This window comes from Carassius carassius, chromosome 35 (genome assembly GCF_963082965.1).
Source record: "Carassius carassius chromosome 35, fCarCar2.1, whole genome shotgun sequence".
NCBI classification, from domain to species: domain Eukaryota; kingdom Metazoa; phylum Chordata; class Actinopteri; order Cypriniformes; family Cyprinidae; genus Carassius; species Carassius carassius.
This window is the reverse complement of record NC_081789.1, coordinates 21,451,096-21,466,966: the sequence shown is the minus strand read 5'-3', so window position 1 is coordinate 21,466,966 and position 15,871 is coordinate 21,451,096. Positions and strand designations below refer to the sequence as shown.

At 37.2% G+C, this 15,871-nt stretch overlaps 1 protein-coding gene across 5 annotated transcripts in view; it reads left to right on the top strand.

Moving 5' to 3' along the window:
* Window positions 1–10,298: 10,298 nt before the first annotated feature.
* The window catches only part of LOC132116223 (collagen alpha-1(XI) chain-like), a 66,958-nt gene continuing 61,385 nt past the window's right edge, over window positions 10,299–15,871 (top strand). For all 5 annotated transcript variants that reach the window (XM_059524938.1, XM_059524935.1, XM_059524937.1 and 2 more), the window contains exons 1-2: window positions 10,299–10,770; window positions 14,992–15,156. In XM_059524938.1, the coding sequence (XP_059380921.1) occupies window positions 10,650–10,770; window positions 14,992–15,156 (286 nt within the window). In that variant the 5' untranslated portion in view covers window positions 10,299–10,649. The remainder of the gene's footprint in view (window positions 10,771–14,991; window positions 15,157–15,871) is intronic.

Here is a 15,871-nt window from a genome sequence, read left to right as displayed (position 1 = left end):
ATTATATTCGACATCCCCATGGACACAAATTACTGATTAAAACATCCAACATTAATATGTGGTTACCTAAAGAAGTGTGCATTGATAGTCTGCCTTGCAAAATAGTCTTGAGTGGGAAGCTTAGCTTTTGTGCATCAGGTGTGGTATTACATTTATTGTATATGTGTGTGTGTGTGTGTGTGTGTGTGTGTGTGTGTGTGTGTGTGTGTGTGTAGTTGATGCTTTCTGATGGTGATATATAAAAAAAATTATGACAGTTTACACAAAACAATGATTATTCATATTCATGTCATGAGATATTTTTAGAAGGTTTTCATGTTAATTTGTATTTAATTGATTAAATATTTAATTATAATTATATTAAAAAATTGTTCCAGAACGGTTCAACACAAATATACGAGTGCGTGCAGCGCATTTTAAAGAGGACTGTTTCCTGGACCTAGGAGAGTAGTGTACAATGCCTGCTGTTCTGACTCAAAACCTGTAAGCATGTTTTCGTATTTAAAGAATTTGCCACTGATGATTCAAATGCGAGTTTTAAGCAGTGTAGAGTAGCGCCTATTGTTTGTCGTTTCTCTGATCACAAATGCAGACATGGTTTTATGTTTAGGCGGCATGATGCGATGCGATGCGATGAGATGCAATGCAACGCAAAGCAACATATAAAAAGACATTATAAGCCATTATCATCAGTAATTATGTCCCCATTGGATGCAACAAATGCCCCCATTGGATGCAACAAATGCCTCGTTTGCAATGGGTTTTATTGTTTTTGTTTCATTTCACCAGGACACGGCATCACAATATGGTAAGGGGCGTAACATTTCTGTCACATGCTTGAGGTATTCGGCCAATCACAGTGCACTAAATCGCTAGCCAATCAGAGCACACGCTTTGTAAAAAAGTGAAAGTGAAGTGACATTCAGCCAAGTATGGTGACCCATACTCAGAATTTGTGCTCTGCATTTAACCCATCCGAAATGCACACACACAGAGCAGTGAACACACACACACACACACTGTGAGCACACACCTGGAGCAGTGGGCAGCCATTTATGCTGCGGCGCCCGGAGAGCAGTTGGGGGTTCGATGCCTTGCTCAAGGGCACCTAAGTCGTGGTATTGAAGGTGGAGAGAGAACTGTACATGCACTCCCCCCACCCACAATTCCTGCCGGTCTGGGACTCGAACTCACAACCTTTCGATTGGGAGTCCGACTCTCTAACCATTGGGCCACGACTTCCCCATAAAATCAACACGTTTCAGAAAGGTATGCATAGAGAAGAAACAATAAGGTACAGTGTGTGGAAAATAATGTGGTTTTTTTTACCTGAAACTGCATTAAACACATTGCATTACACCAAAGAAACAAAATAATGTCCTTTTTTAGCAACAACATATATTAATATAATATTAATTTTAATTCATTTTCATTGGTTTTGAAACTGACACAGGTCAAAGCCTGTTAATATTACACTGCACCTGCAGGAACTATACTCTCAGTGATTAAACGTCTGACTGTGTTTGGGACTGTACTAAATCAAGCAGTCGGTTGGGGCTGGAAGTGGCTTGCAGCGGGTGGAGCATGACTGGGACAAGGCAGAGATCAGGCAGCTTGGAGAGGAAGAGAGAGGAGGGGAAGGCAGTGCAGGTCTGAACAGAGCCAAGACTAGCAATGCAGTTAGACCTAACGCAGGACTTAGTTTGTCATGGGTGACAGCGCTAAGGTCACTAATATCAAATGGCAAGTCAGCTTTTTTTAAAGTGAAAGGCGGGACTTCTGTTCCTACAGCAATCATATTGACTGATATGATTTCTTGTGTAAATTTTACAATAAGTGATCCAGCGCTGCTAAAGTTCAGTAATTAATCATCACGTTTTAATTCTATTTTTGACTTTACATAAGCATTTGTAATTAAGGAACTCTTGCCGTGCAATCGCAGAACAGTTCTAGAGAGGGATAGTAATTTAAGAGACCGTGATTACAGCCACCCAGTGATCAGTGTGTGTGAGATTTGGTTTTATTTTAGTATCTCTAAGAGAGGAAAGATGTCATTAAAATGTTGTCTTCACTTCCCTCATCCTTAACGCAAGACATATTTTATATACATATTATATCTATAATTCTGTGTTCTCTGCAGCTACCACAGATTTAAGCTTTGTTTCACCACCAAGAATGTATTCAAGAATATTTTTAAGACTTCAGAACTTATTCCAGTCTTTAGACATGGTTTTTCACTTACAGTTGAAACCATTTTGATTTTTCATCATTTGATAAAAAAAGAACCATTTTCAATAACAATTTTTGTCTCAGGACCAGCTAAGAACCAGATTAAACCAGCTCATGACCAGCTAAGGACCATCTTAAACCAACTCAAACCAGCAGCCATGCTTCAAAACATACCTACAAAACATTGGCCATTATTATTATTATTATTGTTATTATTATTATTTAAAAAAAGGTAGGGTTTCAAAATTGACAGTAGGTTCTCTATAAATAAAAAGATTATTGATGTTGTATTTCAGATTATCCAGTTCAGCATATGTGAGGGTTCTATAAAGGCCAAGAACATAGATAGGTTCCTAAAGAACTAAAAGGTTTTTGGTGGAACTACTGTAGGAAAGGTTATTCTATGGCATTTGGGCTAAATGGCATAGAAGTAAAAGTATTGGTCCATAAGAGGAATGTAGGGTATATAGACCAGATTATTAGGTTTTAGAAGTTTTTGATAAGAAACATTTGATTCAAAGTTTGATCTCTAACTTTTGACTGGAGACTTTGGTGTCTTGGCACATCTGAGCACTGTCTGAGACATTGTTGAGGTCTCTTCTGAAATTTAGAAAAGATACATGCGATACATCTGTTTTTGTTCCTCTGAAAAAAACATCTGAGAAGTAAGAGGCTCGCTCTCCATTGCTAAGAACAACTGAGACATTAAACCGATCTCTTTCATGATGTTTCCTATGGGTTTTTCTTGGAATCACTAACAAGCAAGTGCTCAGTAACATCAGCAGGTTGGAACCATGTGCATCAGTGCCTCTGTATCAGAGGCTGGGCAAATATTCCCTGGTGTGTCGAAGTGCTTTGTTGAATCAGTCTGGAGTTCCTGAGGTGTTTGATCAGATGTTTCCTGTATCAGTGAGCTGTTGTTTTACACTCCAGATGCTGCCAAAATGTTCAGTCAAGCTGCATTTATCGAGAATGGAAATATAATTAGCCATTGGAGCAGTCAGATAAATTCAGAGTTGTTGTGTTATGCATGGGGAGGAGGGTGACAGACTCCACCTATGTGTTTTTAGCCATTTTAAAGAATGACATTTACCAATAATGCTGCAGATATAGAGAAGGAATTCACTTTAGACCAGAATGGTGATCAAAAAAGACTTCAGGGTTTTAAATCATTAATGAATGTCTTTTGGCAATGAGCTTTACGAGCCAGTCTCCCACATCATTTGACTTCTTAATCAATTAGCTGTAATTATATTAAGCAAACAGCAGAATTCATGCAGAGTTCTCATCAGATTATTAGGTTATTGCATTTGACAGCATCAGAGAGCATGAAATAATTGGCACAACCATGCCAGCCGAGTATCATGCCTATTGGCGGAGCTTGAGTTTTTGGTATGTGGATGCATGTGAAAAAGGAATGGATTAGATGCAACATCCAGAAACTGAATAAAGCATTCATCAAAAAGAAACTGATAGAAGTTAGTAGGAAACTAATTCATCATATCTTTATTTAGCAAAGCCAATGTTAGCCAGTTTTGGTTTGCTTTGGCGATGTGTGCGCAGCACCCGATAAACCGCTGTTACACTGTAGATCTTTCCAGATTCTTCTATAACCAGTATAGAAATCATCTTGGGCAAATAAAAAGACATCACCCTGAGGATGGAAAATGTATAAGGGCATATTGTATGTATATATATATACCTGGGTTTGTTGACTGAACAAGTTCAGACATAAATTTCTGGGTATGAATATGCGCAGAACTATAATCTTATATCTTTTAAATTCAATTATATCTATCTATCTATCTATCTATCTATCTATCTATCTATCTATCTATCTATCTATCTATCTATCTATCTATCTATCTATCTATCTATCTATCTATCTATCTATCTATCTATCTATCTATCTATCTATCTATCTATCTATCTATCTAACATACATGATTATTGAGAGGTTCTGTAGGCTCTGGCTCAGTGGTTTGTGTATATGAGGCGCTTCTTCTTTTTTAAGGGATGAAGAGGAATGCAATGTTTACACTGAGCTGGAAGAGTGTTTAAACATACTGAAGATATAAGGCTCTCCCATGCAGTTAGTCATCCTTAACCCTTTAAAAAAAAACGTATCTACACTTTAAAATAACCTTTTAAATGTAATGCATTACAAAACATGATTATGTTTTTATATTTCATATTTAAAATAACACATTAAGTTAAACACGTTACATTAAAGCCTGTCCATTCCCAAACATGTTTACAATCATGGCAGGGGTATTTGATAACTTTAAAGCATTTTGTCAAAGAAACAACTCAAATTATTAATATTGGGATTTTGGGTTATGTTAGGCTTGCAAACACTTCCCAAGAATTGTAAATGAATTTCCACACCCTGAGCCAGATGGGTAGACATGTGTGGTCCCCCTAAATGTTTACTGCTCTTTAAATAAGCGCTCAGTGACAGCCACACTTTTATCTGTTTGGCTAAATAAAACATAAAGTTTGTAGGAGCACTCAAGAGCCTTTGTATGTTTGAGTTATATCCTTGTTAAACTTTATGGGATATATTTCTAAAGTGTGTGAGTAAGCAATGGAGAGAGTGACAGCAGGGAGAAGACGAGGTTGATGGACTGTGACCTTATTGAAGTCAGCAATAGGAGAGTAAATGATCTGATCTTTCATATGATGTCTTTTTTGACCTGTTCTAGAGAAAGATGCCAAGGCCTTGGCTCCCTGATGCTGGCAGATCATATCGATGCCAAGATTATATTTCATGTTCTAAAAGGCCTGACGAATGGATCTTTCATGGACTTGTCCATATTGGCTACTTTTGGGGGTTGTGAATACCGTCCTGCAGTGCCAGACCACCCATCTACTTTCCCTGGGACCTCATGTCCTAAGACACTGGGTGCTTCCTGCTCACCTCACCCTTCCTGTGGTCCATCTGGGATCAATTGGTTTGACCTCCAATGACTGACTCACTGACCTTTTACAGTTTTCACTCGCCATACGTCCTTGGTGCTCCTCAAAGATCCAGCAGTCACAGCTATGTAAGACCCGGTGCTGTTCACCATCACTGAAACCAAATTGCTTTTTAAATATAGTGGGTTTATGTGTCATAGCATATGTTCTTCATGTGGTTTTAGAAGATTGTTAGTGCATAGCCTTTTTGTGGACCTGATGCAAAAGTAAGTTGTGTGGCATTCAGAATTGAACTGAGAATGATAAATTTAAATTACGAACTTAAAGCATCAAAAAAGATGCATATTGCAGTGAAATGAAATTAAAATGGATTAAAAAAAATACATAAATTGTTTTTAATTTGCTTCTATTGTCTTGCTAAATGTAAATTGTTTAGTGTATAGCCCAATCAAGCTACACTCTTAAAAATAAAGGTGCTTCATGATGCCATAGAATAGAAGAACCTTTTTTTACTAAATGGTTCCATAAAGAATCTTTAAGATCTGAAGAACCTTTCTGTTTCACAAATTCAGTTCAAATGTTCTTTGTGGCAAAAGAAGTTTCTTCAGATTATTAAAAGGGAAGAAAGAAATGGTTCTTTAAAAAACCTTTGACTTAATGGTTCTTAGTGGAACTAAAATGGTTGTTCTATATGGGCTTTCGCACCGGAGGAACCTTTTATAGTTCCTAGAACTACTGGCAGAACTACCTGCTTTTTGGCATGTTTGTGTAACCCCTCTGTCCCGAGTCCTCACCGCCACACCTCGTTCTCGTTCCGAGTGGGTCTCGAACCTGGGTCTCTGCCGTGGGAGGCAGACAAACTAGCAAGGATGCTAAAGACTGCAGCCTCTAGCATCAGTCGCTGGTATGTCTCTTGAGATAAGGGGAGTGAGGTTTACCTGCACAGCACCTACTCGCTGGCCTCTGTCACATTCGCACCGCAGGAACTAGGAACGGATTTAGTTCTAGGAACTCTGTTAGGAGTCTAAAACAATTTCATAGGAACACACCGGCTACCCGTCATTTTTAAAAAGCTATGTAAAAATACTTACTCCGTGAACTTTTCAGAATTTCGGAATTCAGAATTTTGCTCAAACATTAGTTTTAGTTTTTAGTTTTTATTATTGTTGTTATTAATTTACTTAAGTTCCATAGTTACACAAGTTCTTCAGATCATGTTTATTCCAAGTCTAAGTTCACTTTTTAACCTCACCAACCCATCTAAACAGTTTATTCACAAAAGTAGATATGACCAAAAATAAGGCTTGAGTGACCACCGTTGAATCTAGGGTAATATTCTATATAGAAAAAATGGACTTGATGCTTCCTTAGGTATAAAATGCTTGCCCAGACAAAATGGCATTCTTAAATAAGAGTGAATGAACTACTGTGAGATTTGACATCTACAACCCTGCTTTGAATAACTGAAAGGGCCCTGGGGTGAGGTGAGGGTGAATGTTTGTGATCAAGGGTGTAGGAAAGGTTTGAAATGTGAGGGGAAAATGTATAGAGACTTCCTGCCGCCCAGTTTGTTATCCACTTTGTTAGGTGTTAAACTGAAATTTGACCTCTAGAGCCATGCAAAATAAGCATGGCTTTTGAACATGGTTTAGTTTGCACATAAACCAGGATATGAGACTTACATTAGCCTACACAGCAATAGTCAACGATTTAGGTGTATGATTTCTTAAACTTCCAACACAAGCTTTTAAATGCTTAATAGCATCACTACAAGGTCTAGGCATTTATGAACATCTGCCCAAAGCTATTTCATGCTTGTGTAGGCTGATTATGTCTGTTTATTCAAATAAAGTTAGCAGCAGTGCCCCGTTTGGCTTTTATCATGCACAATGTGGACATTACAGATGTAGACGCTCTTAAAATGGAAGCAATATTTAACCAGTATTCATTCTGGTACCCACCATGGTAGACCACAGTGAAAATAACCGGGTTACAATCCCAGAATGACAGTCCTACCACTGTCTAGAAATTTTTACCTCACAGAGTCTTCTCAAACATACAATTTGAGTATTTTCGATTGTTTCTCATGTTTAAGTTCACTCCCCAGGTTGAGGGAATGTGTTCTGTGGGAGTTCTTTGTTGAACACAGAGCACAGGTTATATGTTGAGTGACTGAGCTCTCGGTGCGCTCTGGCCCTGAGCTGAGACAGAAAGAGCCCTTTATACTCCCTCAGGCACTGTGTGTTTAGACCCTGGTGGACAGAAGCTAGTGGCTGGTTAGTGTGTGACTGTGAAAAGTTCTTTCCTTACAATTCCACTTAAGGTCAAATGCTGAAGGGAAACTTAGTCATATCTAAATTGCCACTGAATCAGTACAGAGAAACCAGTTTTGACCAGTTGACAAAAGTGGCTTGGTAATTTCCCACTCTTTTAGAAGAGGGGTTCAAAGGTCATTTTTATTTCTCCTTTAAATCTGTATAAAAATATAGGATTTTAAAGAATTTAAAATAAAGCTACAGTCAAATGGACCAAATGTAATTAGTAAATATTTATGTACGATTATTCGCAACCAAAATAAAAGTTTTTGTTTACATAATATATCTGAAATGAAAAATGTCTAGTTTATATATTAAATATATTGATATATGATAGAATTTATATGAATATAAATATATACTGTACATCTGAATACATGTACTGTAAATATTTACTAAATATATGCTGTGTGTTTGTGTGTCTTTATATATGCATAATACATATACACTACACAAACATATATTATGTATCACACACACACACACACACACACACACACACACACACACATTATACATTTAAGAAATCTGATTCTGAGTGAAAATTGTTTCAATATGCATATAGAAATAATAAAATCTTGGCAAGTAACACATTTAATTAAACATGACATTATAAACTGTATAACACACTCCAATAATCTTTTTATTTTATTTTTTTGCAACTTTGGATTTACTATAAATTTGTATTTATTACTTTTAGTTATTAATGACATGTAGTACTTTAACTAAACAAAAGTGTGAAACTGAATAAAAAAAATACTGTTTTGTTTTATTGCATTTGCAACAATAATTTTATAATGTTTATAATATTTATTTTACATAATAATGAAAATGTTTTTGTATATGGTGTTTGTTTTAGTTCAAATCAACGATACATGTTGTTTCAGAGGTGGCCCATGAACAGCCCTGAAACTGAACTATTTTGCTATTGTGAAGAGATGCAAGGACTGAGCCTGTTATGTATCAAATTCATGCAAACACATTAAAAAAAAATTATTTTAACCATTTTGCTCAGAGCATCCATAACTACATCAGCTCACTTGACAGGAATCTGTATTGTAAATGAAAACTTGTTCTGCGCACAACTTTACACATGTTCTTGGCAATGAGGATCACTTTTTATGTTTTTATTTATTAATTTATGGAATTATGATTTTCAACCAGAGTGCTGCATGATAAATATGTATATAAATGCTAATTTGTTATATCAGAGTTATGTAACTATAAAAATGTTTTGACCTTTGATCTCTGACAGTGTCCATCAGCAGAGAGAAAGGTGAGTACAATTAGTGTAAATAATTTAGCACTGGACTGCAACCTAATCACAATGAGTCAAAATATTAACCACTTGCATGCAGCACTAGTCATTCACACAACAGATTTTTATAAAGTATAAATATTGTAAATTTGTAGGTATTGATAAATCATTTGCTCATCACATCAAACCTTGTTATCATGAACACGGGCATTGCTGCATGCAAATACTCTTCTGAATATCTACTGTGCATGTTTCTGCAGACAGTTCACTGAGTGCTGTTCCAACTTGCCCTTAGGTGATGAAGGGTTTTTTTTTTGTTTTTTTTCTTATGATGATGCTGCTGGTGATGAATTATCTCAATAATTTTGTGTGAATCGTTTTATTGAGTTTGCATTATAGTGCATGCAAATGCCACAGTCATTTTTCTTTTTCATTTCACCTTTATTCTTTGATTAATTTAATCATTAATCATTCATTACTGTATTCGTAAAGAAGAGAAGTGACTTTGGTGTGCTAACAAAAATGGAGCTAACAAGATGATTTTTGGCATGAATCATGAGCTGGTTACTCGCCATTTGTTGTCAGAGCTGATTGTTCATTTACTTCATACAGTGTTCTAGAAGCAAATCTGATCATCTAATCAGTTTATATGATCCATTACATAACATTGAACAATTCCATTTCAAACTAACATGGCAAATCTGAATCTGAAATAGACAGACACTATATGGAATGATCATGGGATCTTTATTGACCAAATCCAACAGAGAAATTTCCTACAGATGCCAATTTTCCAAAAACTGAAAGGATGGTGCATATTACACGTATTGTATACAATAATTTTATTCATAGTTATGTTTATTTAATTCTGATTTTTAGTCATGTGATTAATTAACTTTTCTGCTTTTGCAATCCAGAGACTGGAGGGATCAAACTGGGAAACCTGAAGGCCTGCCAGTCTTCTGTCAATCAAACTTAGCCCCTCCCACTCAACCTCCACATGCACTTTTGAAAAATAAACATCTGCAAAACATAAGAAGGTGTTTTCGAATACTTTCTTGTCTTTTCCTTTTGTCCTGCTTACTGACATTAAAAAGTGTGTAATTTGAAGTAGGTTCCACCCAAAGTTAACGCAAATGTAAAAACTTACTGATGGAATCATCCGCAAACATCATTAAACAGCGTTCTGGAATACTTGATTATGATTGGTCAGTCGCTGCAATAAGCGGTCAAACATTTCCATGTTCGTGTCCAGTCTCTTAAAAAGCCAAGAACTAAAAAAATCTATTCATACAAAATACAATAATACAACTGACCAAATCACCAATGTTGAGATTATATATATATATATATACACGTTAGTTTTGTTCTGCACTGTTTTGTTTGTAATGCCAAAATGCATAATATGCCCTAACCTAACAAACATTTGGAATTGCTTGCATGCTCTCTCTCTCTCTCTCTCTCTCTCTCTCTCTCTCTCTCTCTCTCTCTCTCTCTCTCTCTCTCTCTCATTCCCAGGCTACTCCAGGGGAATTTCTACCGGTTTTCATGGGGGGACGCGCAAGAGGGCGACCAGGGGAGGCTTAGGAAAACTGATGGGTGGATCCCTAGCCAACTTTAAGCCCCGTGATTTGCTAATCGGGGTATTTTTTCCTTGTCATTTTCCTGTAATTCAGGGACTGGGTCCAGCCCTCTTGACGGTGAGGCGATCGAGCGCTCCCCGTCTCATTTTGATTAAAGCCCGAATCCCTTCAGTCTGAAGGCTGGGCGCAAGGAAAGGAGGATCGAAGGGGGCCCGGCGAGACATAATACCCTTCATCTATGGCTGTTTAGAGCAGATCGGGCACATTTGGGATTGTAGAAGGGACATCATTTTCAAATTAGCAGAGGTCGCCCCGGGTTTTGTGCACATTTGTGGGCGCCTGACCATGGAGAGGCCAAGGTGGTCCCCAATGTGGAAAACGAAAAGGTGGCTTTTGGATTCCACTGTTTTCAAATTCATCACAGTTTCCCTCGTCCTGGTTCTGCAGGCTCCAAATGTCAGAGCAGGTAAGGAAAGATAGACTTCCAAACTTTTGATGAAGTTGTAGGGACTGTCAGATAGGCGATGCGCTTTTGCGCCTGCGGATTTTTACGCGTTTGATTCAGACAGGTGATCGCAGATCTGCATCCCGTATATGTGTGTGTGCTGCAAGATACAATATTACCAGTGCCCAAGAAGTATATATAAAAAATGTTTAATTTTTAAAATGAAGAAGAGTCTGTGGAGTTCGTTAAAATAAAACCAATAGTTCCCCCACAGAGCATTCAACGATCTAACATTTAATAATGCAATTTTATGCACATATAACAGATAAAGTTAATTCAGGCTTTACATTTAGACTACATACATACACTGTGCATAACAAACCTACACTTTGGATCATGATCAAAGTGTTAAACAAAAATTGTCTGATCCTATACTTTGAAGCAGTTAGTAGTGAAAGTATCAACCTGTTTACCGACAAGCAGTCTTTGCGCATGACTTGGTTTGTTCACCATCTGTCCATTTAATTTGCATATTCCTAATCTTTTATTTAAAAAGACATGCATTTTTTTTTCTCTGCATATTTTCTAGTCTAATAAACTCTATGGGAGGGTGGAGAGGGGGAATGTGTCAAGAGAGTGTCATAGAGAGACACTTTAGGATTTACTTCTGGGGAACAAAGCTCTTTGTTTGAACCTGTGGTCCATTAGGTGTGTGTGGACATGGTTAGCAGGGTGCAGTTCCTCAGGGTTTTACATCCATGCCTTACATTTAGGGAAAGAAAATGTAAAGTATCTGCTTGAATGGTGTGATTTTAGGGATGGGATTGTGAGCTTAATTGTGTGTATTCAAATAGAGCTACATTTTGATTGCCAGTAATTGATATACTAATGTATACTCACAAGACTTCAGTGTTCTAGTGTTCTAGTTTTAAATTTAAAAATCATTAATTCTGATAGGAATTTGATTTATATTAAAATGAGACCTATGAGGTCCAATTTACAATGGGCGTGACTGATTTACTGATCATAAGTGTAAAAAGTAATTTGATTATGAATAGATACATATGTATAGTTTACAGTAATATATATTATTTACATATCCTATATACTTTTTAGCATTTTTGAGTCAAAGTGCTTTAAGCACCACAATTTCCACTGGGTAATGAATTAGCATAGATCACAAAATCACCCTTTCGCCATTCAACCCTAGTTCCACTGAAGCCCAAGCAGGGGCTTTTGCAACACTGTGACTCCCATGTCTCCCAGTCTTCACGATGAGTTTCCCAGTGGAAATGGTTCTTCACTTAGTGCCTTCCCGTTATATGATGACTGTCCTCTCTGCTCATCCCTATTATTTTAGAAGCTTAAAAGGACCTGGAGCCATTCAGGGGCCCCAGCCTGGCCTTATGATAGGTCTCGCTCAGCCTTACAGGAACAAAGGTCCTTACCAAATTAAAGTAGGCATTTATGTTGTTCGGAAATGACAGGTGTAAATAAGATAATAGAGAGCCATTGTTCTCATTTACCACATTTCCTAAGACTGCTTGAATATGACTAAAATGTGTAAGCGATCCGAGCTTAATAACCCTCTTTTGTCTATCAAAGCTGATGATGAATCTCAAAATGTATTAATCTCATTTGACTTCCAAAACTGAGCGATACATCCCTACTGTAGGCATTTCTGTAGGATGCCCTCCTGAGCTGGCAGTGTACTGACATGTTTTCTCAGCCCCTCAGGCTGAGGAACCTCAGATGTGCATTCCTTCAGACAATGCACACATTTCAGAAATCTTTGCTTACTTTTATTGTAGACGTTGCCAACCAGGTCTCAAGAGAATTTGGGCTGCATTCACGAGTCATGCTTTTGTGATGAAACTCTATGCATGTTTGTAGGCTAGAAATGTGGTTCAGTCAGTTTTTTTCAAACATTTTGATGTAACATAATTGCATGCTGTTCTTCCGATTAAAAGTTCCAGAACAATCCATCATCACTGGCTTAATCTCATGTTGTTCAAAACCTGTGAGACTTTTTTTTTGTTTCCTGGAACACAAAATGAGCTATTCTTTTCCATACAATTAAAGTGTTGTTCCATGAGCATAAACTTAGTCTCTATGTTGTCTATAGCTGTCTATATCAGGTCCTCTTCCACCTCCATTCTGCTTCTTAAGTGCTCCACTCAAGAAAGAAAGGGTTTGGAACAACATGAGGGAGACTATCTGTAACAAAAGTATCTGAACTGTCCCTTTAATACTGGAATATGAGGTGAACAGAACAGTATTGGGAGGCAGATGGTTGAAAGGCTTTATTGTTCTTTGATGTTTCTCTACAGTCATGAAGGGGGGGGGGGTCATGGGGAAAAAAAAAATTTCCCAAAAAATTCCGTCAGTGAGGTTGCCTCTCAGAAAGCCTGTGGCATAATGCGGTCTTGTTCAAGTGGCACACATGTGTCAAAGAGGGGAGAGTGAGAAGAGAAGGGGGAGGGAGGGAGGGAGAGAGAGAGATAGAGGATGAAAAAGAGAGAGAGTGATTCTGCCTGAATTCATTATTAGAGTCTCAAGGAGCAGCAGGTAAAAAGGTCCCCAGCTTCTTCTATTTAATATCACCCTAAAAAAGGAAATTTGAAGAATATTCTAAATGCATTTCTCTGGACCCTATGAAAACGTATCCATTGGGCTATCTGTTATTTTAACTCTACATTTGTGTCATCCTGTTACCATAACAGTGACTTTCTTAATGAAAGTAAAAGCCCCTCCCACTCATGAGTGTTCGGTAGAATCAAATGATGGCAGGTTCATGATCTTGATGATGTGCAACTCTCTCTCTCTCTCGGTTAGTACCTCCTTCTACATTCACACTCAATGTCTAATCAACCTTCTCTCCCACACACACAAACACCAACACCAGTCTGTCTAATGCAAAGAAAGTGAAAAAGATCAGCGTGTGTGCTTGCATAGCAGTCTGGTTAAAATCACACTAGGTCATCAGCTGCACTCTCCTAATGATGGCACATTCTCAGTTGGGTTTCTGAAGGATTTAGGAGTATTGACATTTTTCTTTGGTACTTGCATGGCAAAAGGTCAGACTCGGGCTGCAGCACCACATCTGGAATATATGAGGCCTGAGGCTGTGGAGAACGACTCCCTCACAACAACTCTCCTTCTCAGCTCTGTCATTGTATTGGTTGAGTTTGAGGTATAGTGTGGAATCTTTTCATTCAGCACAAAGAACCTGCAGAAGAATGGTTCACCAGCTTTGCCTTTTATAGATTTAAATGGGGTGGTAAATGTTTTCTTCACAGTGAGAATGCCTCAGCGTTTTTATTACAGCATTTTAGACCTCCCTCGGATGAGTCCAGCCTTTTGTGACGTATAGTAGCCCTTTATTTTTGGCGGTTTGAGTGTTCAGTTTTATGTGGTAGATGCCAAAGATTCACTCAAGTCCCAGAAGACACATATGGCACTGTTGGTAGTCTCTGGATAACACCCAACGGCCAAACATGTGCCATACATTCACAATGAATCATGAAGAAACTCTTCTCAATGGTGCTTTCTAAGGTTTTGAGTTCTTGGGTGATCCGGGGTGAACAGTGTTTGTCTTTCATCTTGCTTCGTTTACAATAATGAAACCGTTTGTTCAAGTTTACTTAACCCAGCTGTTGCTGAAGTATCATCCATAGAGTTTACAAGGATCAGATCTCATAGGAAGAACCAATGATGTGAGTTTGGTCGCATAGCCAAGTAAAAAAAAATTGAATTTCAAATATTGGCTTATTTTTTGTGGTTATGGGTCAAAAATCAATGTTAAATGTGATACACTCTCTCTGGTCATAGGTTGGTTAATTTGACTGTGCATTTTTTATTAAACTTACCATCCACAACCTATTATAGGGCTTTAATACCAATTAGAGAAACTTCATAGGTAATCATTAAATTAAATATAAGCAGCAAAATCTTTAAAATTTTAGATACTTTTTAAATTTGATCCTAGAATTTGATCCTAAATTATTATTTAAAATAAACTAGTGTAATTCTAAGTTTAAGTTAAAATTATAAAAACACATTTCTCAGTTTCTCTACTTCAATATTTAATATATATATATATATATATATATATATATATATATGTATATATATGTATATACATTTAAATGTATTATTATAAAAAGGTTATCTAGTAAACATTGAATGGATTTCTCCTTATTTATTTGTTAACATTTTTGTGTATTTTTTTCCCCCATACAGCAGAACCTGTGGATGTCCTAGAAGTATTAGAATTTCCCACTGTCCCAGAAGGAGTACAGAAAACTTCAGGATTTTGCACAAACCGAAGAGCATCACAGCCGGACACGGCCTACAAAATAGGCAAGAATGCCCAGATCAGTGCCCCAACCAAGCAGCTTTTCCCAGGTAAGCTGAACCCCATGAACATGTCTCCATATCCTCCCTACATTTAAATGTGCCCTTTGTTGTGGTTGCCAAGTCTTTTGACAGCAGATGCCATCCCTGATTGTGCAGGGCCATGTTTCACTCAGACGCTTGTTTTGTTAAGCGGCAGGAGAACTTGGCTGAAATCTCTTGACCACAGCATGGCTTGTCTGCTTAGTTGCATAAGAAATGAACAGAATTTTTTAAAGCGATAGTTCACTCAAAAATGTTAATTCTGTCATCATTTACACAGCCTTGTGTCATTCAAAATTACTTTCTTACTTTCGGGCAACACAAAAGAAGATGTACTGAAGAATATCCAAGCTGCTCATGTATGTACAAATAAAAAAATAATAATCAATGAACCCCAATAAAAATACCCCATACAAAATGTGTACCATACTTTAAGTCCTCTGAGTTTTTAGGATAGGTTTGAGATGCATTATGTAATCGGAACAAGGTTATAAAGTTGCAGATGTTTCTTTATATGGTGGAAAACAGATGCATGTTTATTACTTGTTAATATCTGTTCAGTCTATATAATGCCATGTATCTGGTGTTTATTATCAAGTTTCTTGCATCACCCCAATTTAGCTGGATATTAAAGGTCTGATAAATAAAATATCAAATCTTATTTCAACGTTTTTCTCATTTTGTGCCATTAATGGCCTTTTTTTTAGTTAAATGAGTATTTATG